This window comes from Balaenoptera acutorostrata, chromosome 15 (assembly GCF_949987535.1).
Source record: "Balaenoptera acutorostrata chromosome 15, mBalAcu1.1, whole genome shotgun sequence".
Classification (NCBI taxonomy): domain Eukaryota; kingdom Metazoa; phylum Chordata; class Mammalia; order Artiodactyla; family Balaenopteridae; genus Balaenoptera; species Balaenoptera acutorostrata.
Window position 1 is genome coordinate 78,380,795 of NC_080078.1, and position 23,837 is coordinate 78,404,631.

At 48.7% G+C, this 23,837-nt stretch overlaps 1 protein-coding gene across 4 annotated transcripts in view; it reads left to right on the plus strand.

The window, feature by feature from the left end:
• The window catches only part of SLC9A8 (solute carrier family 9 member A8), a 79,101-nt gene that overhangs the window by 49,242 nt on the left and 6,022 nt on the right, over positions 1 to 23,837 (plus strand). For 2 of the 4 annotated variants that reach the window (XM_007185313.2, XM_028167255.2), the window contains exons 9-16: positions 2,602 to 2,740; positions 4,249 to 4,354; positions 12,474 to 12,590; positions 14,830 to 14,912; positions 15,192 to 15,248; positions 17,688 to 17,799; positions 21,178 to 21,398; positions 23,510 to 23,656. In XM_007185313.2, coding sequence (XP_007185375.1) covers positions 2,602 to 2,740; positions 4,249 to 4,354; positions 12,474 to 12,590; positions 14,830 to 14,912; positions 15,192 to 15,248; positions 17,688 to 17,799; positions 21,178 to 21,398; positions 23,510 to 23,656 — 982 coding nt within the window. The remainder of the gene's footprint in view (positions 1 to 2,601; positions 2,741 to 4,248; positions 4,355 to 12,473; positions 12,591 to 14,829; positions 14,913 to 15,191; positions 15,249 to 17,687; positions 17,800 to 21,177; positions 21,399 to 23,509; positions 23,657 to 23,837) is intronic. The other 2 variants (XM_007185315.2, XM_057528703.1) reach the window with 1 other exon arrangement.

The window sequence follows — 23,837 nt, forward strand, 5'->3', positions numbered from 1 at the left end:
CCTGAAGCAACATTGTCTTTTATTCTTTAAGGTGTGAGAAACATGACCTGAAAAAATAAAATGTACGTTTCCAGGCTAGAAAGAGTCCGAATTCTACCTTCATTTATCTTGAGTTCAGAAACCACTGGCCTCGCCCCTGGGTCTGCTGTTAACCATTGGTGTGACCTCACCCAGTTAGCCAGTTTCTTTAGGCCTCAGTGTCCTTTGCATGAAAAGAAAGCAATGACACCAGCCAGTGTCCCAGCTGTGGTAATGAAATGAGGTGGGGGCTGGATGCTATGCTCGTGGCCCACGGATCCCTTTGGGACCTAGAGGTGATCTTAGCCTTCAAAAGTACTTTCCCAGTAAGAACCTTGTTGGTTCCCAGCTTTCCCCAAGGTGGGATGTTAACATGGGATCTGCTGGGAAAGAAAGGGAATGGGGCTATTGGGGTGAGTTTAGAAAACTTTTATGTGAAAAAAGTTGGTTTTCTTTTTTGCAGGACTTCTCAGAACCTTTATTATGTTATATTATGCTGTAAATCACCACAAAAGGCTGAAGTTATCTGACCAAGCCACCCTTTTATCACAAATTATCCTGCTTTAAAATTATACCAGTTCTTGAAACGCTGATTAATGAAGCTGAACATTGCTATTGACAATTCTTTGTTTTGTTTACTGATTCAGCAAAAATTTGTTGAGTATCTTCTGTGTGCTGGGCTCTGCTTAGGCCCTGGACATATGGCAGTGAACAAGGTGGACACAGGCATGGTCCTCATGGAATGATTCACTAGTTCCACGTGCTGTGGAGAAGTCAGGCACCAGGAGAGCCTGTAAATGGGCTGGCCCATGTGAAGGCAGGTGTCCCTGAGGGAATGTCACTGACCCTGGGTTCTGAGAACAAGCCAGAGTCAGCTGGAGCCCAGGAAGAGTGACCTACGACCTACGACCTACGGGGAGGTGTCGGGGAGGTGTCGGTGACAGTGGAGGCCGGCCTGAATGAGGAGGAGGTGTGGCGGGAGGAGTCGGTCAGGCTCAGAAGGCTGAGCTTCCCCCAGGAAGCAGCAGGAGACTGACGGGGGGTTTTGAACAGGCCAATAACTCGATCAGATGTGCATTTTCAAGGGATCGTTCAGGCCCCTGAGTAGAGAATGGGTTCTCCTAGGAAGAGCAGGATGTATATAGAGAGAGATACGCGAGGCAGAAGCCCTGGGCTGGAGGATCGTAGGGGAGGGAGGGAGAGAAGTGGATGGATTTGAGAGAAGGTGGAATCAGCAGGAGGAGGATATTGAATGAGAATAACTATTTTAATGGTGTAATGGTTTTACCTTTGGGGATAAAACCAACAGTTGAATTTAATGGTTGCTGACATTTTTCTTTGCTCTGTAGCAGTGAAAGGAAAGTCCTTTCAATTCTTCCTCTTGATGTCTCCTCCCAAATCCCCACTCTGGGCCTTACCCACTGATATTTCTTCTTTAGGAGGCTCCATTCTAGTCTGACTTCATGCCACAGCCTCAGTTTCAGGTTTTATCCCACAGGATCCCCACTCCCCCACGCCCACCCTGCACTGAAAACACTCCCTGTGACTCCCCAGGGCCTTCAGGATGAAACACCAACTCCTTAGCTTGGTTCATCGAAAGCCTTTCACGGGGCCTGGCCCTGCCTGCTGCTCCTGCCTTACTCTACCACTGTCCTCCCCACCAGCCCCCTCCCCCAACAGCCAGTTCCTGTGTTCTGTCCACAGTCATCGGTGTGATCTCCTGCTCCTAGATAACACTGCTAGTATTTTGGGGCTCCCTACCTCCCCACATGCTCTTCCCTCTGCCTTGGGTGCATTCCCTTATTTCTTCACCTGGTTAACTCTTCTCTATCCTAAATTGAAACCCAGCCCATGTGTCATAAAGAACCTTCCTTGACCCCCACCAGTCTGAGTTAGATGCCCACCGTGTGTTTCCTACAGCTCTTTGCTCTTTCCTGAGATGGTCCTAGTTTCCATCTTGGTTTTTTTTTTCTTTTTTTTTCTTTTTTTTTTTTTCTTTTTCTTTTTGGCTGTGTTGGGTCTTCGTTGCTGCGTGTGGGCTTTCTCTAGTTGCGGTGAGCGGGGGCTACTCTTCTTTGTGGTGCACGGGCTTCTCATTGCAGTGGCTTCTCTTGTTGCAGAGCACGGGCTCTAGGCGCATGGGCTTCAGTAGTTGTGGCACACGGGCTCAGTAGTTGTGACTCACAGGCTCTAGAGCACAGGCTCAGTAGTTGTGGCGCACGGGCTTAGTTGCTCCGCGGCATGTGGGATCTTCCCGGACCAGGGCTCGAACCCGTGTCCCCTGCATTGGCAGGTGGATTCTCAACCACTGCGCCACCAGGGAAGCCCTCCATCTTGTTTTCCTCCCTCATTAGACTATAGAGTTCCCTAAGGGCAGGCACCTGCTCTCATCTCTGAACCCCCAGAAACTAACACAGTGCCTGGAACAAAGTAGGTGAACAAATAAGTGTTTGACTAACGGGTTGAATGATGAATGAATGAATGAGAGAATAAGCCAGAAATAAGTTTTGAGTTCTAAGTTAATTTCTAATAACTTTGTCTATAACATTTTAACTTCTTTCTTTTTTTTCTTTTATTTCCTAGCACAGCTGAAGGTTTAACAAGAAAAAATATGTCAGATGTCAGTGGGTGGCAAACATTTTTACAAGCCCTTGGCTACTTCCTCAAAATGTTCTTTGGCTCAGCAGCACTCGGCACTCTCACTGGCTTAATCTCTGCATTAATATCCTTTTAATATGATGAACACACGTGGCTGAGAAGATTATTCCTAATTACATCCATCTCTCGTCATTTTCTCCAGTTCCTTAAGGGGACCAATTTTAGTCTAAAGTCGTATTTAAGGAGGATTTTTATGCTTAGTTCTGATTTGAAGAACACTTTAATTTAAACTCAAGGATTTTAAAATTTAACATGTGAAATTTAGGATATCACTTTTCAAAGCTTAAAAAACATGTACACTGTTGAATATCAGATCTGACTTTGGGGTCTTCTCAGTTCCCAGAGTGTGATAACTGCATTCAGATGAATTTCATTTTCTGCTGTCTCACTTTTCACATTAAGAAAATCGGAAATTAATTTCCTTAGAAAATGTCAAATTGAGAAAATCTCTACGCCACTGAAAGTATTTATCTGGAAGAACCAGAAAAGAGACTTTCAAAGTGAGCTCCATCTAAGTTATTCACACTGATTTTGTGGCTGAACAACCCATAAGCTTTTCCAGCCACAGAAGCCAAGAGACTTGTTAAGGCCGCCGACACCTTTATTGCTGTAGAAAATTTGTCACGTTTAAAACAGGAACAGGCACCAGACCATTTCTGTGTGAGCGTAAGCCTGCATGCATCTTGGGGAGATGGCCACCTGGCCCTCCTCCGCCAGCAGTTTGTTTCACAGATGGCCGGCCAGGAAAGCCTCTTCTGCCTGAGACAGGCGTGTTTGTCTGCCATCCTGTTGAATTTTCCCTTCAGTCCCTATGTCCAGAAGTCTCAAGGCGCTATTGAGTCAGCTGACAGCTTCTCATATTGTATCAATAAACGGAATGGAAAAGAAAACTTTTTCTAGTTCAGTATTTTCCTCTTTATTTATCTCTTTCTTTAAAAGAGCGGAGGGGCGGGGAGAGCATCTTCTTTAATGAAGCCCCAGTAAATGGGTGCTGTGGGCTCCAGCACAGGCATGTGAACAACATTTGAATACATGGAAGATTCTCCTTTCACAGGAACATGAGTTTATAAATGTCCAGGAATAGGAGAGAAGGTCCTTCAATGGGGCATTGATCCCCAGGATTCTGGAAACCCCGTTAGTGACCTCAGCTGATGTCGTCAGAGGAGTGGAAGAGGGACACGGCCCTGGAAGGGGCCTGGCAGTGTGGGCTGTCCTCAGTCTGTCTGCAGCCCCAGCTCCCCACAGCCCGCCCGTCCCCCGCACCCCGTGGCTCCCAGCCCTCCAAGTCAGCATTTCCAAATGAAATGACTTAGGGTGACTTTAGTTTTCCCCTACCGTTTGTCTCAGGAATTTACATCTCTTAGTATTTTGTCAGATTCCCTTCCTTAAAACAAGAGTCTCCCAGCAAAGAAAAAAATCCATCATGACAAATTTTCACCTGTTACCTTGAGATGTTCCCAAATCTTTGTATCCATTGTTTACCTTCTCTATTTGGAAGGCAGCAGTTTTGTGACTTCTCTAGATCACCCGTAAGTGTCCTTTGATTCTTTTTCCTTGACAATTGTCATTTACGTGCTAAAGCATATTGACTTGAGGAAAACGCCTTCCTTGGAGTTTGGCATGATGATCATTTTCGCTTATCTTCCATATGGGCTCGCAGAAGGAATCTCACTCTCAGGTAAGTGACGGAGAGTGTTGAAATGCTGGGCTTGATGGTCTGTTGTCCTGCCTGGTGAAAGGTTATGTCGATTGGGTCACTTTCAATCATAAGAGACAGTCACAACTCAGAAGAGCTTAAGCAATAAAGGGGACTAACTGGCTCTCTAGGGGTACATCTGAATTCAGACCTGGCTGGATCCAGGAACTCAATGTTGTCACGGTCACCTTTTCTCTTTACCCGCCATCCTGTAGCAGAGATCAAAACATCTCTTCCAATGTTGCCTCTCTCTCAAAACAAGCCCTCTGAAGGGCCTTCAGTCAAAGGATGGGGTCAGACTGCCAAGGGCAGTCAATCCCTTAGCCCGTCCCTGGGCCCCGGCACCCACTGACCTGCATTCTTCCACTATAGTTTTGCCTTTTCCAGAACATAAATGTCATATAAAGGGAATCATGTAGTTTTTAGTCTTTTGTGACTTGTTTCTTTCAGTTTTCATAATGTTCTTGAGAGACACCACATTTTTGCTGTTTCAGTAGTTCTACATTCTTATTGAGCCGGTTTTTCCATTCACCCTTTGAAGGACATTTGGACTTTTCCAGATTTTGGCTATTAATGTGCGTATTTTCATTTATCTTGGATAAATACCTAGGAGTAAGTAAGGTTGCTGGGTCTTACGGTAGGTGTATATTTTGCTTAATCAGAAACTGCCGAGTGTTTTACAGAGTGACTGGGCCGTTTGCGTTCCCACCAAAATGTATGAGAGAGTTTCAGCTGCTTCACATCCTCATCAACACTTATTTTAATTTTAAAAACTAGCCATTTTGACAGGCCTGTGGCAGTTTGATTTTGATGTGCCTTGGTGTGGTTCTCTTTATATTCCTCTTGGGATTTGTTGAACTTCGTGGGTTTATACTTTGTGTAAGTTAATGGCTTTTATCAAATGTAGTACGTTTTTATCAGTTTCTTGCAATATTTTTTTCTGTTCCTCCTCTGCTGCTGAGCAGAATTCTCCTTCCCTCAGGTCACTGTCTGGCGTCACACATGGGTTCTCTGTGAGCAGGTCTTGCCAAGGAGGAGGCAGAGAGGACTCTGGCCATTTTCTCTGGAGAACTTTGTAAACCTCAGGGTCTCATTCGTTTATTAATCCCAAGCCAGTTCTCTTGGATAATTTCATCCCAGTATCTGCCATCCTGTTCCCTCTCTTATCTTTCCTGAATTTTGGCACTTACCACTACCTGTGAGTCATTTGGCTCTAGCCTAGCTATTTTTACGTCTGTTTTTCTAGATCATTCCCCACCCCTTTGAGATGAACACTGAGTACCTGGTGGCAAAGATATATTTCATGCATCCATTTGAAATTTGTGATTAAAACCAGGGAGTGTTTTTCTTGTCTTTTCTTCAGAGAGGCAGTGTTTTCTATTTGTAGGGGTTTCGTTTCCTTAGGGACCTCTGCCGTGCACGCTAATGGGGCCAAAAAGAGCACATGCAAGCCAAGAACACACGCGTCCACCTCTGGGTGACGGGCTGGCTCTGCCCACACTCTGCCGGTGGGATGTTTGTCACGCAGGGTTTTCAGAGAAGGGGAGGCTCACCCTGTTACTGTAAGGGTACAAACAGAAAAGGTGACTTTGGTGCTGCCCCCTCCTTCCTCTTTGTGCTCTGCTTTTCCTGACTGTCACAAAGGACTAAGTGGTTACCAGGACCACCAAACAGGACACTCTCCCTAAGAATCATTTACCTAAATCTGTGTGTCTAGAACACAGCGGTTAAGGGCACCGGACAGACTCGGTTTGAATCCCAACTCCACCTCTCATTAGCTGTGTAACCTCTGAGAGCAGACTTAACCACTCTGAGCTTCCACTTCTTCATATGAAGTAGACATAATAAAAGTGCCACTCTGGGGCTTCCCTAGGGGCGCAGTGGTTGAGAATCTGCCTGCCAATGCAGGGGACACGGGTTCGATCCCTGATCCGGGAAGATCCCACATGCCGCGGAGCAACTAAGCCCGTGCGCCACAACTACTGAGCCTGTGCTCTAGAGCCCGCGAGCCACAACTACTGAGCCCACGTGCCACAACTACTGAAGCCCACACACCTAGAGCCCGTGCTCCGCAAAAAGAGAAGCCACCACAATGAGAAACCTGCGCACTGCAATGAAGAGTAGCCCCCGCTCGCCGCAACTAGAGGAAGCCCGCGTGCAGCAACGAAGACCCAAAGCAGACAAAAATTAATTAATTAATTAATTAATTAATTAAATTTAAAAAAGAAAAAGAAAAACCTCCTTTCACTCATCCATTCAGCAAATATTTATTTAATGCCTACCCTGTGCCGAGAACACTCCTTGGTTTCAGACGTACAGTAATAAACAAGACAAGATCAGGTTTCTGCCTGCAGAAGCAAGATAATAAGCAAGTAAGCAAACACATAGGGTAATTTCAGGTAGTAAGAAGTGATGTGAGGGCTTCCCTTGTGGCGCAGTGGTTGAGAATCTGCCTGCCAATGCAGGGGACACGGGTTCGAGCCCTGGTCTGGGAAGATCCCACGTGCCGCGGAGCAACTGGGCCTGTGAGCCACGGCTACTGAGCCTGCGCGTCTGGAGCCTGTGCCCCGCAACAGGAGAGGCCGCGACAGTGAGAGGCCTGCACACCGCGATGAAGAGTGGCCCCCGCTCGCCGCAACTAGAGAAAGCCCTCGCACAGAAGCGAAGACCCAACACAGCCAAAAATAAATAAGTTAATTAATTAATTTAAAAAAAAAAAGTGACGTGAAAAAAAGAAATCAGAGTACTATGTGATGGAGTGTCACGGGGGCAGGAACATTATGAGGTAGTGAGTCAGGAAGGTGTCCTCAAAGGGGTGGCACTGGGGCTAAGACGGGGCTAAGACCTGTGTGGTGAACAGGAGCCAGCGCTGGAGGCTCTGGGGAGGGAGCGATTGGCAGCGGGAGCAGCAGGTGCCAAGAGTCCCAGATAGACCTGAGGGAGCTTGGCTTGCTCCAGGAAGAGCAGGAAGATGGCGTGGCTGACACAGGGGCGAGGACCCCGTCCCACAGGGCTCTGTAGGCCTGGGAAGGAGTTGGCGTTCTGTTACACATGCAAAGCCAAGTGTTGGAGGACTTTTTAAAAATCACTGTGCCAGTAATTACACGTGTCATATCTGTAATATGATACCATTTATCACTTTTTAAAAATAAATTTATTTATTATTTATTTCTTTTTTTGGCTGCGTTGGGTCTTCGCTGCTGCGCGCGGCTTTCTCTACTTGCGGCAAGCGGGGGCTACCCTTCGCCGCGGTGTGCGGGCCCCTCATTGCGGTGGCCTCCCTTGCTGCGGAGCTTGGGCTCTAGGCGCGCGGGCCTCAGCAGTTGTGGCTCTCGGGCTCTAGAGCGCAGGCTCCGTAGTTGTGGCGCACGGGCCCAGTCATTCTGCGGCATCCCGGACCAGGGCTCGAACCCGTGTCCCCTGCACTGCGCCACAAGGGAAGACCCTGTTTATTACTTTTTTAAAGACAGATAAACTTTATAATGGCATAGTAAAAGAGCTGGCAATCTGCATGTTGAACTGTTAATAGTAGTCACCTCTGGGCAGGCGGTGTGAATGGAGAGTCTTGTTTTACTCTTTACCTCTGAGTTCAGATGTTTTATAGCAAAATATGTTCCTTATTGGGTAATTAACAAAGAAAACTGACTATGGCCTGACTCAGCCTTCAAGAAGTACATCGTGTTTTACCCACAGTAAAGTTCAGTGCAATAGAAATTGTACACAATACCCTTTCAACTCCTGCCTTTTGGATTTGAATCCCTTTATTCCTTAATTACATTTGAAACGATGGATTTAACTGAGACTAGAAATGGATTTCCTCCCTCCTCCCTCCCTCTCTTCTCTTCCTGCCTTCCTTCTAAGAGGCTGACCGTTTGCTGCACTGCTGTCTACTTCCTTAAATGATTTTGCCTTCTGAAAGAAGTAAATATTATCAGGATTCTTCATTCCAGGGCATGTTTGTTTTTTTTTGTTGTTGTTGTTGTGAATATTAATGGGATTTAGTTGTTTTGTTTATTTTGTTCTCTATAACTACAAATAGTTTCACATTTGTAACATAAACAGGCTTACATCTTATTCAATAAATGTTTACATTTCTATTCATTAACAAACCTCATTCCTCTCTGGACCAAAAAAAATAGCCATTTTAGGAGTCATGCCTGCTTATCTCTTGGCAAATGTTTTTATCCAGATGCACTGAGAGAATTAGGACACATTTGGAAACAAATTCATACCAAATAGTGAAAAATTTGATAATATTTTAAAATATGAATCTTTTTTTACATAGACAGTTAAATTCTGAAAGTCGGTATTCTTTTAAAAGTGAAAAAAGCAGGGCATGTTTTAAATCCCCAGGCCTTTTATCTCCAGGAGCGAGCCTGCTGGACCGGTTTCCCCTTCAGTGTCTTTGCAGCCTATGCCGGGGGCAGCTGCAGTGGGTGAGGGTCGTCTGGGTGGTAAAGTCACCTGGGCTTAGGGAGGGCACGTAGGGCAAACACTTAAGCTGTCCCTGCGGCTTTTGTACCCACTGCTGACCCTGACTCTTTCCTTTAGCCCCCGGGATTTGAGAGTTCCCCCGACCCCAGACTAGACTGGCATGAGGGTCGTGGCTGGCTGGTCACTCTTTTGTTGGCCAGAGGGCCCGTTTCTATATGGTCCAAATTCAGCCCCCAAATGGGATTTATTTATCTCTACAGAAGATGTTTAAACATTTGAATTAGTTGCTGTCGTTAAAAGTCAAAAGATTTGGGCTTCCCTGGTGGCGCAGTGGTTGAGAATCTGCCTGCTAATGCAGGGGACACGGGTTCGCGCCCTGGTCTGGGAAGATCCCACATGCCGCGGAGCAACTAGACCCGTGAGCCACAACTACTGAGCCTGCGCGTCTGGAGCCTGTGCTCCGCAACAAGAGAGGCCACGATAGTGAGAGGCCCGCGCACCACGATGAAGAGTGGCCCCCGCTTGCCGCAACTAGAGAAAGCCCTAGCACAGAAACGAAGACCCAACATAGCAGTCAAGCAATCAATCAATCAATAAATTAAAAAAAAAAAAAAAAAGTCAAAAGATTTCTGGGAATTCCCTGGCGGTCCAGTGGTTAGGACTCGCTGCTTTCACTGCCAGGGGCCCGGGGTTCGATCCCTGGTCAGCGAACTAAAATCCAGCGAGCTGTGCGGCACGGCCAAAAAAAACAAAAAGTTGGAAGATTTCCCATAAGAAACAGATTTCTGGAGTTTCTCAAAAACCAGAAGGAAGACTGGTCAGCACTAGGCCCCCATCCACAGGGCTGCCATCAGCCCTTTATAGATGGGCTTGTGCCTTCTTTGCCCATGTGCCACTCACCCACTTATTGTTTTTATCTTTATTTTTATTGTCTGTCCCCTGAGGAGTTTGGGTTTCCAACCCCTGGCCTGTAGTGCACCAGACTAAAGCGGCCAGCCAGACCCCTTCTGCCTTGAGCCTGTCTCCTTGTTTCCTGTGGAGGAAGGCTTGCTGGCGCTCTGGCAGTGGCCTCTCCTGACACTCAGTCCCACGAGAAGTTCCACGTTTCACTGTCAGAGCTGACTTCCCAGAACCTTTGGCTTTCTGGAGTGGCTGTTCAATGCCAGGACTCCTGTGAGCTATGACGACCTCGTTCTGTGGGCAGAATGATGACATGGGCGGAAGGCCACTCCTGTCACAACTTAAGCGGTTGTGATTCACAGCTTAAGTGGTTCAGGCTCCTCTGGGGTTGACTTTCCCTTCAGGGTAAGAACTCCAAAGCCTCAGCTTTGCAGTGAATTGATAACCCTTCTTGAAGCAGGCTGGTGAAACAAAGCCCTTTGAGAGCCCAGAAGCCAGAGCCGTCTCTAGCATTGGACTGCACAGAAGGCAGAGAGGGGCTGAGGAGCAAGTCCATAGAAACTGAAGTGTGCTGTGCCGCGTGCTCCTCCCCCGACCTCCACGGTTCTGGTCTCTCCCTCTGTTTCCCCTCACGTTCCCTGTGGCGTCTGTGGTCTAGGTGCAGAGTCGGGAAGGAGAAGCTCTCGGGTGGTCGCCTGCAGGAACTTACTGAGGAGAGCAGATGAATTGAGGGGACAGCGGAGGTGTTGTTATCGTGTGTTTTATCTAGCGGAGCAGAGGCTCAGAACGACTCGTGACTTCCAGAGTCTTCTCACTGCTCTAAAGTAGCAAGTAAAGAAGTCTCCTGCCCTGTCCTTTCCCTTCTCCAGGCTCGTCAGGTGTGGCTCGTGGGCACCGTTGCTGGAATTTCCCTGTCTGGCCTCCTTTTCGGGAAAAATGAAAGAGCAAAGGAATTTGCTGTTTCCCAAGAGGGCTAGGAGATAATACGTTCCAGCTACTGCTATCTCTCCGGCCAGCCAATACCTGTTGGGCACCACAAAGAGCAGGGTTTTCCTCTGTTTTGTAAGGTATTGTTTACACAGCAAGCTTAGCAGTTGAAATGTCTCCAACGCAATTCTGCGTTTTTCAGTCATTTTGTTTTCTGCCAAAACAAACTTTATTGCACCAAAAAGAAAAAAAAAAAACTTCATTTATGTACAGTCAGATATAAAGACATCTCTTTGACTCCTGTGCATATGTTTCCTCAACTCAAGATTAGGGTGTAAAAGTCAGGCTAGTACGCCAGACATGCTCTGCCCATGGCAGGACCAAGGAGAGGATTGTCACTTGAAAGTGGGAACACTTAAATGGATGGCAGGTAACACTGGACCAACAGACCAAGGGCGTTCTTCCAAGCCTTGTACCAGCTCTGGGAATGGAAGAGGGAAATTGGAAGCAGGGTCCCCTTTTGAGTCTCCTTGTGCAGAGACCCAGCCTTCAGGTATCAAAGCTAAACTTCTGTCCCCCAAGCGTACTTCCTGTCTAGTTCCTTTGCTTCTGCCCTCCCAAGTAGGACATTCTCCTTTGCTTCACTCTTTTTTTTTTTTTTTTTAATTTATTTATTTATGGCTGTGTTGGGTCTTCGTTTCTGTGCGAGGGCTTTCTCTAGTTGTGGCAAACAGGGGCCACTCTTCATCGCGGTGCGCGGGCCTCTCACTATTGCGGCCTCTCTTGTTGCGGAGCACAGGCTCCAGACGCGCAGGCTCAGTAATTATGGCTCACGGGCCCAGTTGCTCCGCAGCATGTGGGATCCTTCCAGACCAGGGCCCGAACCCATGTCCCCTGCATTGACAGGCAGACTCTCAACCACTGCGCCACCAGGGAAGCCCTGCTTCACTCATTTTTAAATGGAAAGTTAGCCAGTAATCTGTTTCTGCAAAATGGCAGAAGTGAGTTAAATTTTTGCTTATAAAGTTTGACTTGGAATTCATGTATCTTGGCAGCTTGTTTAATGGCTTTGTAAAAATCTCAGCTTCCTTACATGAAATAAAGACCTCTTTGCTGCTGCCTCGCCAGGGAGACACTGAGAGGAAACCCATGGAAGTGGCTTCAGCAGTGATTAGGGGCAGTGGACGAAAGTTGAAACTCAAATCCTGAGTACACAACAAAAGTTGTAGACTCTCTCATGGTGACCTTTAAAGAAAAGACATCACTTTTTTTTTTTAATAACACATCTCTCTTTTCATATTATAAGGTTAATTCATGGCGATTAGGGGGAAATTCAAAATTAAAGTATGACAAAGTAAATAAAAATCCACCCATTCTCCATACCCAGATTCTTATGTTCCCTTTCTGCCCCAAGAGTGGTTCACCTGCCCCTCTTATATCCATGAGTGACAGGGATATAGTGACGGCTCACACCTGTTCTGCCCTGGTCTTGTGAAGGGCACTTTACATGGCTTCTCTGCATTACCCTCCTAACATTTCCATGAGCATGGGTACTATTAGTCCCACTGTACAGTTGAGAAAACTGAGGCTTGATGAGGGGAAGAAACTTGGCCCAAAGTCACCCAGCCGGTAATGAAGCTACCAGAGAGACGGGCCCTTAGCAGTTCTCTGCAGCCTCTGGGAGGCCTCAGGTGTTATTTTCCCGTCCTTTTTCTTAAAACACCTAACACTATAGGCTCCAGGGACTTGTAGGAGGTGTGAGGCATTATTGCCTATCACATGGAAGGTGCTTTTCTGTTCTGTTCATGTCTGTGCACTTTGCCCCTTTGTCCCTCTCTAGGCATTATGGCCATCCTGTTCTCAGGCATCGTGATGTCTCACTACACACACCATAACCTGTCCCCAGTCACCCAGATCCTCATGCAGCAAACCCTCCGGACTGTGGCCTTCTTGTGCGGTGAGTTCTGCCTCTGTGTGGTCCCACGTGGGCCTACCCAGAGCTACTTGTTCTTCCTCAGCCTGTTCCAGGAGTCCGTTGAGATTTTCCCTGACAGAGGAGGCCGCAGAATTCCTCAGAGCCAGATACTGCACTCCCTTAGCTTTTGTTTGTTACTTTGGCTTTCACATTCCATAAAGTAAGCCTAAGACCTAACAAATGGAACTTTCGATGCCTATAATTTTAAGACCAAAAAATAATGAGAACTGCTAATAATGAACATTTTGAGACTCATGTATTTGCAATATATGAAAGTGACAGTTCTAAAAAATATGTTCTTTGGAACTGATATTGATGAGAATTAAGTGAAAAAAGACTCCATAGTCAAAAAACAGTTTGGGAAATCCTGGGGTAAATAAAGTTTAACAAGTTTCTGAACTTGTGAGACTTTTCTGCCAACGTGCATTGGGAATTTCTAAGAGAGAGACAGAGTGACAGCATTTCCCAAACTTGTCCACAGGATCCTTTGTTCACAAGAGCATCTTGAAGGACGTGTCTCAGGCAAATCCTGAATTAGAGATGTCATCGTTGGCCTGGGCCACACCGTGATGACTGTTTCTCTTAAGCAGTTTCAGTTATGCATCACAGTCTGATGAACCCATCATGTACCTGCCCCTAGTTTACACCTGGGAGTGAAGGAACCACTCCCACACTGTCCCTTCACGCCGGCCCCCAAGTGGCTGTGCTCTGCCTGTCATCATCAGCACCTCCCCTGGCATTTCTGTGGGCTGTCTCATTTCGAAGCACCAGTTCCACACTGTCACGTGCTGGGAGTCGGGGGCAAGCTGTGCAGAGACTTCATTCCACAAACAGGGAGTCTCAGGTCACATGACCCGAGCACCGTCTCATGGCTAAGAACTGCGTCTGGAAGCGGTCTGTCTCTTCCTGGCCCAGTGGATATTGTTTCCACAGCACCCTTCTCAGAAAGTCATGGCGGAAGACTCTCTCACCATAAGGAAATGTAAAGCAAAACATCCATCAAATTCTATTTTGTACCCATCAGATTTTAAGTTTGGTGATCCCCCACTTCTGGCACAAACGTATAGAAAATAGGCCCTGTTGATGGGCATATACATTGATGCCATCTTTTTTGGAGAGTCATTTGCAGCATCAGTCTGAATTTAAAAGGCACATACTCTTTGACCCAGCGATTCTACCATCAGGAATTTAGTCTGTGCACAGGGATGTTTGTTGTTGCTTTTTCAATATCAGAAATAGAAACAGTCTAAATACCCATCAAGGATTCATTAAATTAACCGTGACGTATCCACATAATAGTATTCATGCCGCCAGGGAAAAGCATTACATAGATCTGAATGTGTTCTAAATAAGCTGATTTCGAAAGATGACAAAAATATTTGATAAAAACATTCAAGGAGTAGAAGGGTAAGTATACTGTCCAGCTTGTGGACTTATTCTAAAAGGATACACATTTGAAGAAAAAAAACATTGCTGAAATGTTTTAAAACAGCCTTGATGTTTTACGATGCTCAACTTTTAAAATAGTGTCTTTGTCTCCCTGGCTGTACAGTTATTCTGGAGGATGTCACAGTCTAAGCGGGGAGCCTAGTGCTAGGAATTTCTAAGGTGCTTTTTCTTAGGATACACAAGTGACTGCTTGTACAGCAAGAGTAAATGTCAGACTCTCTTTGACTTGTGGAGTGGAGCCAAGAGTTGAAATGTATTTCCTGCAAATCCTGCAGGGTGTAAGCCTTCTTCTAAACTTTGTGGCAACATTAAATATGTGAAGTCAGTCATTTGGCTTTGTCCGCTCTGGCAAGGAAGTTAACAAAGGGCCCTTTCACACTAGTCACATGGCGTCTGCAGTCATTTGCTCTAAATTTTTGCCGCTTTGCCGCAGTTGGGATCCTTGCTAATCGCAGTGTTCAGCAAATGGACAGATTCATATATTTACCATCGTCCCCGGGCAGGAGAGTATTTATTTGCATGGGTATTTGACAGCTGGCTTATTAAATTAGGAGATTCTGAATAGCAAGCACTTGTTGCTTATGTGATAGAAAAGAATGAGAGAATCAAAGGACAAGTTTGCCAAGGTACTGGTTGCAGGATTTTCCAGAAAATAAGCAAAGTGGTATACTGGATTCTGATTAACTTCTGAATGTTTGCTTGCATAACAATCCCGTGCTGTATTGGAAGAAAATAGTTGAGGCTGAATAATCCATTCTTTGGTTTGTTTCAGAAACATGTGTGTTTGCATTTCTTGGCCTGTCCATTTTTAGTTTCCCTCACAAGTTTGAAATTTCCTTTGTCATCTGGTGCATAGTAAGTATTTTCCTTGTTTTTTATTTAACTACTTATTTGTAGATCGATAACCACGTATTCTGGATTCATTTATGTAACTGTTAACTGGTCAAAGTCAACAGCTACATAGACAACCTTCTGTTTAAAGTTTCTTTTTGTTAAAAATTCATGAACATACAATAAATGGGAAGGTATGGAATTAAGTAAATAAATATCCCTAGAAAAGAATTTTTACTTGGTTTTAATTTTAAGTGGCCTTGAATTGTTATAGTCTTCTTTTAAAATTACCATTTTTTTCAGGACTTCCCTGGCAGTCCAGTGGTTAAGACTTCCGAGCTTCCACTGCAGGGGGCACAGGTTTGATCCCTGGTCAGCAGGGAACTAAGATCCTGCAGGCTGCACGGTGCAGCCATAAAAAAAAAAAGAAATTTACCAGTTTTTAACGTTAGGTAGTAAAAGCAGATTTCAGAATTGAATGTGTAATTGATCATAACCATGTAAAAACAGCATGCATAGAAAAAAGAAAATATGTAAGAAAATGCAGCCAAATGTTCACAGTGGTTGTAGAACTGGGGATGATTTCTTTTTCTTTTCTACTTTTTCTGGATGATTATAATGAATATACCTAATTCTTGCTGTGGTTTCCTTCAAATGTGTCCATTTATAAGCATGACCTTGGACACTTGTTCAAGGTAAAGATTACGAGGCCCTTACCTCCTTTGGAGATTCATCTGGAAGAATCATCATCCCAGGTGATTCTTACCATTGAGAAGATTTGGGAAACAGTGTTGTAATTGGACGAGAGAGGGGTGGTGGCAGTAGGAGACAAATTAAAATGTACCTTTAAAAAAGGAAAATAGAAGTTTAATCATTTGCATTCAAATCAGATCTTGGGAATGGAATAGGAAAAAAATAAATGTTTAAGCATTTAAAAGAAAGGTCCAACTCCCTCAGGCATCTGATCAAAGTGCCGGGAATGGCTAACATTTGGGCATTAGCCTGGTGTTGCCAGGTCCCTCGTCTGTGTCCCTCCTGTGTCTCTGTCCCGTCAGTGTGAACCCATCTCCCATAGGTCCTCCTGCTGATTTATACTCCTGTCCCTAATTTGATCTGTTTGTTGTCTTTTTAGATCCTCTATTAATTTAAGGCACTTACAAAGCACACCTTGTTGAGTTACCATAATTCATCTTGAGTTAACTTTTATTACCAGCTCCACTTAACAAAACACAGCTATTGAGAGGCAGGCTTTTTCTTTTAAATCACTGTCACCTACCATGTGCAAACCAGTGAGGCCTACCTATTTGGCATATGGGGAACCTGAGGCAGAGAAGATAAGGAACCCTAAAGAAAAAGATGTTTCTCCTTGCAATCTGGGTGCTTCTACCTTAGTCGGCACAAGCTCATTGCTTTTGTCACTGTTATGTGTCCTCCAAACTCAGGTTTTAGGACAAGAAAACAGCAGCAAAAGTCTTTTATAGAAAGTATAGTAGCCTTTAGTGTGGTCACTGGGTGAAAGGGGCCACATTTGGTCAACCCTGAAACACACATGTGGGAATGGAGGATTAGATTTCAGTGGGTGAAACAGGGAGGTGGCGATCTCAGCCATGAGCTGGGAGGGAAAGAAAAATGAGGCGATGCCTGGGGTGGTGACTCACTTTCCGCTGAGCAGCTGGTCAGTCTGGCCCTGGCACTCCTAGGGACGGCCTGTGCCGTTCAGATGGATTACCTTAGACTCACTCAGTGGTCAAGGGCATGGGCTCTGGGGACTGAGCCAGGTTTGGGACTTGGCTCCACCACTTCCTGCCTGGGTCAGCTTAGACCAGTTACTTAATACTTAACCTCTCGCTGTCTCAGTTTACTTGTCTCTAAAATAGAGACAGTAATACCTACCTCATAAGACCTTTGGAAGGATGTAAATTGAACAAGATAATGCATATAAAATGATTAGAGCATTGTCTGGCATATAAATGTTAGATGATTGTGGGTAATTATTAACTTGACCTTCCAAGGCACAACAGTCCAAAGCACACTCAATTCATGCTGGTTAAAAGGATAAACTTAGAGCCTTAGAATGTCTATATATATATTATTCTGTTCAAGTTAGTTATGGTGAGAACCAAGATGAAGAAAATGGAAGTAAATTAATAAGTAGTTCTAAGAAGCCACTTAGATAAGATTTAGACTTTACATAAAGCTATATTTTGTTAAAATCGACATGCCTTTGGAGATGGCTAGGAACCAAAAGCCATGAAGCAACTGGCTAGACAGGGTGTGTGTGACCTCCTGTTAGAACCCACCTGTGCATTCCTCTTGCTCAGGGAGCAGCATTTACGGACATAGGTAGGCACTTCTCAGTCTTCGCTCCTTTCCCTGAGGAGTGGGGCCCCCATGGGAGAGGCAGGAATACCTTGTCTGTTCCTCCAGAGCTAGCCCATTGGGAATGATTAGTGCAGGCCCGTCCCACAGTGGAGCACATTTGGAGGAACCAGATTACCCTTAAATTAATCTCTGGGTACTTCTGCGCGGCCTCTTGGCATTACTAAAGCTGTCATTGATACCTTGTTAGTCCTCTCTTTCTGACAGTGGAAACGTAACCTACAGAGCTTTAATCCTTTCCCAGACACATAGAAACTGGCATCTCCTGGGTCTCTGCCTAGCACTGAGTTCATGTCTTTGATGACAAGGGGATGCTGCCTTTATAATGGGTGTGTTACCAGGTCTGTGTTAGCCTCAACAAGCTTCAACTTGAAGAACCAGAGGTTTCCATGTTAAGACTTAGTTTGTTGCTGTTAACAGGTGCTTGTGCTGTTTGGCAGAGCGGTGAACATTTTCCCTCTCTCCTACCTCCTGAATTTCTTCCGTGATCATAAAATCACACCAAAGATGATGTTCATCATGTGGTTCAGCGGTAAGCCCAATCTTGAATGAATGGTGGAGGGAAAGTGCGTGTTATAAAGGCACAGGCCCTGCGGAGAATGCACGTGCGTGTCCCCGGAGCCCTTGCAAAACGAGCCTGCCTCATCAGCCCCAAGTTGCATGTGCTCCCATTTAGGGGCGCCTGTTATAACACGGGCCCTGAGCGAGGCCCTTCGCAGGCGGTACCCCTCCCCACAGCGCAGGAAGTGGGTGGTGCGTGTCTGCTCTACAGGTGAGGAAGCTCAGGCTCAAGGGTAAAGGACTTGCTCGGGACGAGGGGCCCCGGGAAGCAGAGCCAGGATTTGCCCTCCTTCCCTCCACTCTTTCCTGGACAGACGGGCAGCCCAGGGCAAGGTGTGCACGGCGCCGCTCCCACCTGAGCGCTTTCTAGGCTGAAGTAACAAGGGGCTCAGAATAAAAAGGTTAAAGTTCAAACTTTTTTGTACTACAGGCTAGATTTGGATTTTTTTTTCATTCAGTTACTAAGTTCTGATAGTTTATTTGGCCATTTCAGTTGCTGTTCAATCCCATATTCCTCTACTTTTTATAGATTTTTTAAAAGTATTTATTTATTTATTTACGGCTGTGTTGGGTCTTCGTGTCTGTGCGAGGGCTTTCTCTAGTTGTGGCAAGCGGGGGCCACTCTTCATCGCGGTGTGCGGGCCTCTCACTGTCGCGGCCTCTCTTGTTGCGGAGCACAGGCTCCAGACGCGCAGGCTCAGTAGTTCTGGCTCACGGGCCCAGCTGCTCCGCAGCACATGGGATCCTCCCAGACCAGGGCTCGAACCCGTGTCCCCTGCACTGGCAGGCAGACTCTCAACCACTGCGCCACCAGGGAAGCCCTCCTCTACTTTTTAAAGGATGGAAATGATTCCATAAATCTTTGACTCCTAAAGAACTGGATCCGTAGACATCTTTAAATTTACTTAGGAGCAATACATCCAGTTCTTTTTGCTTTCTTGTTTAAATATTATAATTAAAATATTTCTGTGTGGGTCAGGGTATAGCAACATGCTTTGTAAGCTGTTTTCTCTCCAACAGCATATCTGTAAATTTCTCACAGATTTCTCTTCTTTTTCAAAAGACCTTGTTTAAAATATATACATAGGTGTGTGTGTGACTGATATAGGTAGGTAGGTGTGTATATATGTGTGTACAGTGAGAGAAACTTTTTTCTTAATCTTTTTTGCCAGTGAGGGAAAAAAATCGTAAAGTAGTTGATCCAAGGTCTTGAAAATCTGGAAGAAAATCTAAGAAATGTATCAGGCATTTTACAAAGTATGTGAGCTCTTTGTGGGTTGGGGGGTGTCGTGAGAGACTCTACAGGGAAGTGGTTGGTGGTTTTAAACAGGGAGGGCTCTTGGTTCCAGGTGTCCTCAGGCTGTCCAGGCCTCCCTCCGTCCATTCCCGCCCTCTTTCCTGGATCCTCACCCTGTGTCACTGGCCCCTCCATCATTCAACAGTGGAAGATTCTCCTTTTCCCCGCAGAAAACCAACAACTTCAGCCAAAACCCCTGCTCCTCATCCCCTCCAGCTGCTTCCCCATCTCTTCCTATCGTGGCCAGACCTCTTGAGCGAGCTTTTCTTGCCCATTTTCTCCACTTCCTCACCTCCTGTCCTCAGGGCTGGACTTGGCCTCGCCTGGGTCACCAGCAGCCTCCCACAGGCAGGCCTGGCGGGCACTGGTTAGCCCTCATCCACCCCGCCGCCTCGGCTTGGGGCTCCTTCCTCCCACCGACCTGCCCTCTGACTAGGAGGATACCCTCTTCTCCTCTTCCCTTGGCCTCCAGGCCATGCTCTGGTTCCCCTCCTTTCCCTTGGGATCTCCTCAGGCTCCTGTCCAGGTCCCCATCTGCCTTTACCGGCACCTCAGTAAATATTGGCTTCCTCAGGACTCAGCCTCAGACCTGCTTCATCTCTTGCGCTCTCACAAGCTCACCTGTCCTGTGGCCTCAACTTCCATCTGGTTCCCACCCTCCCAAAGCTGTTTCCTCTGACCAGGCCTTCCCTCTGAGACCCAAACTCCAGCGTCTGAACCCTCCTTGGATGTCGTGGAGCTACTGCAATCTCATTGTCTAGGACGGAACTTACCTTCCTGCCCAACCTGCTTGTTTGCCAGCATCCCCCTTCCTTCCACAGGAAACAGTACCACGTGGCTGCCTCTTACGAAGTGTTTACTGTGTGCACATGCTGTCCTATGCCAAGGCGTTTCATCCTCGGGCCACCGTCATGGCAGGCCCTGTGTCTAGTTCCTCGTGCCAGCCTGGGAGGCCCCAGGGAAAGCAGGGGGCCAGGGGGTGGACCCAGGAGCCAGACTCCTGACCCCGTGCCCAGACCATCGCGCGGCAAGCCTCCTAGGACCCGGGCATCCTCCAGGCCCTTCCCTTCCCTGGTCACCCCACCTTCCCGTCGCTCCTGTGACCTGTTACTTCTGCTCCCCGTGTCTCTTTTAATTCCACCCCCTTCCCTCCGCCCCGCTGTGTCCCCATGTAGGGTCTGGGCTGCAGCAGCCAGCCCCCCCTCGTGCTGCGATGTGCTGGCCTCCACGTCTGGGTCAGATCCTGTCACTGTGTGCCCGGCCCGCCCCCCCTTCTCCTTCAGGCCCTCACCCTCGCGAGGACGAGTCCTGTTTGACGCCTCCCCCCGCTGCTCTGGGCGGTCCCGCCCCCCCTATGGCACCAGGCAAGCGGGGGAGTTTTCTAGAGAGAAAGTGCCATTTCCCAGCTCAGTCCACACCCCGCAGTCCAGCCAGCAGCCTCCCAGGGAACCACAGCAGGAAGTAAGGGAGAGGCCGTGATGCGGCCCCTGAGCCGCTGGCCACCGCGGGGCTGGCACCCTCCACTACAGTGGGCACTGGGCAAATGGCATTCTGTGCCGTTGCCAGTAAAGCGTGTGGCCCTGGGAGGACACCTCATTCTCAGTCTCGGCGCCTCATCTGTGCGCTGTGAGAATAACAGGACCAGCTCTACAGGGCTTCCTGTGACAATCGGATGAGGTCGTGCCCGCGGAGCCCCTAGCACAGGGCCGGGCACGCACAGGGAGGGGTCGTCTGCACCAGCTGTCGTGTTTCTAAAACGTAAGCGCTGGGCTTGATAAATCCTCAACACGTACACGCCCGGCGCGTCACAGCCCGGGCAGATCACCTCACCCGATCCGCTCTGCCGCCCTGAGAAGTGGGAACGGAGGTGAGCCTCCGTTCCTTGTGCCTGCTTTTCTCACACCCCAGAGCCTCACAGGCTGAGTTCGCACTCTCCAGTGGGTGCATTAGAATGTCGAGCAGCCGTGGTGCCGGCCTGGGCCCAGATCCCCCGAGAACCGCTGCCCCCTCCCGCCTGCCTCCGTCCCTCTTACTCCCTTCACTGTCGCCCAGGCCTGCGGGGGGCCATCCCCTACGCCCTGAGCCTGCACCTGGACCTGGAGCCCATGGAGAAGCGGCAGCTCGTCGGCACCACCACCATCAGCATCGTGCTCTTCACCATCCTGCTGCTGGGCGGCAGCACCATGCCCCTCATCCGCTTCGCGGACGTCGAGGACGCCAGGGCGCGCCGCAGGAGCAAGAAGGACGTCAACCTCAGCAAGACCGAGAAGATGGTGAGTGCCGGCCGGCCGGGCAGGCAGGCGGGCGGGCAGGGGCAGAGGGTGGGTCCCCACTCGCCGCCAGAAAGTGGGGAAACGATACACGATCTGAGGATGATCCGTCCCTGGGCACGCACGCATGGGCGCACGGCACATGCACACACGTACGCACCAGCTTCCCAAAGTGACAAGGAGGTTGGACTCAGGGTCTGAAGCGTGGCTCTTTGGGGTGGGTTGTCTGCCGGCCTCGTGAAGCCACGGAGGCAGTGGCGTAGGAACGTGGACCCCTAGCAGACTCTTCCAGTAACGCTCCTCCCCTGCCAGTAACCACACCACCCCGTCAGGCCGGGACTGGAAGGAGGGTTTCAAAATCACAAAATGACAAAATCATATCATTCCCTAGCATCTACTAAAAGCCTCCTGTTGGGGCTGGAGAAGGGGAAAGTGCTCACAGAGGCTTGGAGGGTCACGGGAGAGGGCCCTCCACTGAGGACAGGCGAGGGCATGATTTGGGGGTGGAGGTGACCAGGGCCAGCTGCCGCGAGCCCGAGGCCCCCGGACCCCTGCCCACCTCTGCCTTCTCCAAGCCACCCTCTTGCCCTGAGTCACTGTGATTGTGCCTTTCCTGTCCTGTGTTCCCTCGGGCCCTGGCTGCGGAGCCCTGGCCTCTTGTCCTGCCTTCCTGCACCACCCCCTGCTCCACACACACGCGTTTGCAGAAATGCATCTTTTTCTAGTTCCCTTTTTCAAGGCCATCAGTAACTTTACTCAGCCATGGAAGGCACAGAAATCCTCAACCAGAGGTGGGGAAAGGGGATGTGGCCCACTTCTCACTCTGGAAAGTCCAGTCTGGGCGGATCTTGGCCTCCAGTCTCTGCCCACGGCCTCTCCAGCCAGAGTTGTGCTGCTGGGAGAACGTTCAGATGACCTCAGGCAGGGCTGGCTCACAGAACTTTCCTCACTCTCCGTAGCCCTTCTCACCCCACCCCCATCCACCAGCCTTCTTGTCTGTTTTTAACCAAAGCTCGAGTATAGGTTCTCAAAGCTTTTAGTGGGTGTCAGGATTGGTGGAGGGCTCCAGGGTCTTACAGGTCTGGGGTGGGCGCCCAGAGAATTTGCATTTCTGATGAATTGCCGGGAGGCGCAGCCACACTTGGCCAAGCACAGCTCTGGTAGAACCAGGATGTGTGCTCAGCGGGGAGCAGCTGCTGTTTAGGGCATGTTTTCTGTGGTGCCTGCGCTCTCCTTGGACTGTCCCTGATAACCTGCAGGAAGCAGATGGTCTCATGATCCCCATTTTGCAGATGAGAGCACTGAGGCACAGAGAGACCAAATCACACAGCTGTGGTCACACAGACTCTTAACCACCCCACTTTCCATCACTGGTTGTCAAGGTGGGGTTCCTGGACCAGCAGCATTGGTGGGCGCTTGTTAGAAATGCACATTCTTGGGCCCCCTCCCAGACCTGCTGAATCAGGAACTGCAGGTGGGCCTAGTGGGCCCAGCATTTTGTGGCTCCCCAAGCTCCAGATGATTCCGATGCCGGCCAGAGTTTGAGAAGCACTGCTCCATGGCAGGGAAATGCCCTCCCTGCCCCTCCCTCTCTCCCACCTCCTACACCCGGGGTACACCTGCGCTTGGGGGCGGCAATGCAAAACTGACTTTGGTCGCCCCTGCAGAGGGTGGGTGGTCCTTCCCTCCCTCCCTCTCTCCCTCTCCACATCCCTCCCCGCTGCATCCACATGACCAGCGAATGTACCCAGAGTGGGCCTCTGCAGGCAAAAAACGACAAGAGCAGCCTCCCTCGTTCAGTTCCCTGGTAAAGAGACAGCCTAGAACAGCTCCCAGTCCTGGCCGCACAGCCAGCCACCTGGAGCACTTACAGACCAAGCCCCAGCCCTGAGCTTCCAACTTACTCACAATTCTGATTTTCCTGGATGTCCATCGTGTTTTTACACACCTTCCCGCCTCCCTACAGGCTCCCAGGAGGCCTCTTGCTGCCACCGTTAGGGTTGGGGACACGGGGGCCGGGGTGAAGAGCTGCGAGGAGGTAGGCTGGGTGGTGTGAGGGCTTCCAGGCAGGTGTCAGCTGACAAGCCTTCGGCTGCCTTCCCCACCCGCCGCAGGGCAACACCATCGAGTCGGAGCACTTGTCGGAGCTCACCGAGGAGGAGTACGAAGCCCACTACATCAGGCGGCAGGACCTCAAAGGCTTCCTGTGGCTGGACGCCAAGTACCTGAACCCCTTCTTCACGCGGCGGCTGACCCAGGAGGTGGGACGCAGGCCAGGGGTCCCTTGCCTTCCTCCCTCAGGGCCTGCAGTGGCCAACAGCAGGGTGGGCAGGGAAGACCCACATGCCGGGTTGGGTGGGGGCCTCTCCCCACTCAGCTTTCTCTCCTTCCCAGCCTCGCGGGCTGGATATGCTTGCGGCACTCTGCATCTGCTGTTTTTCC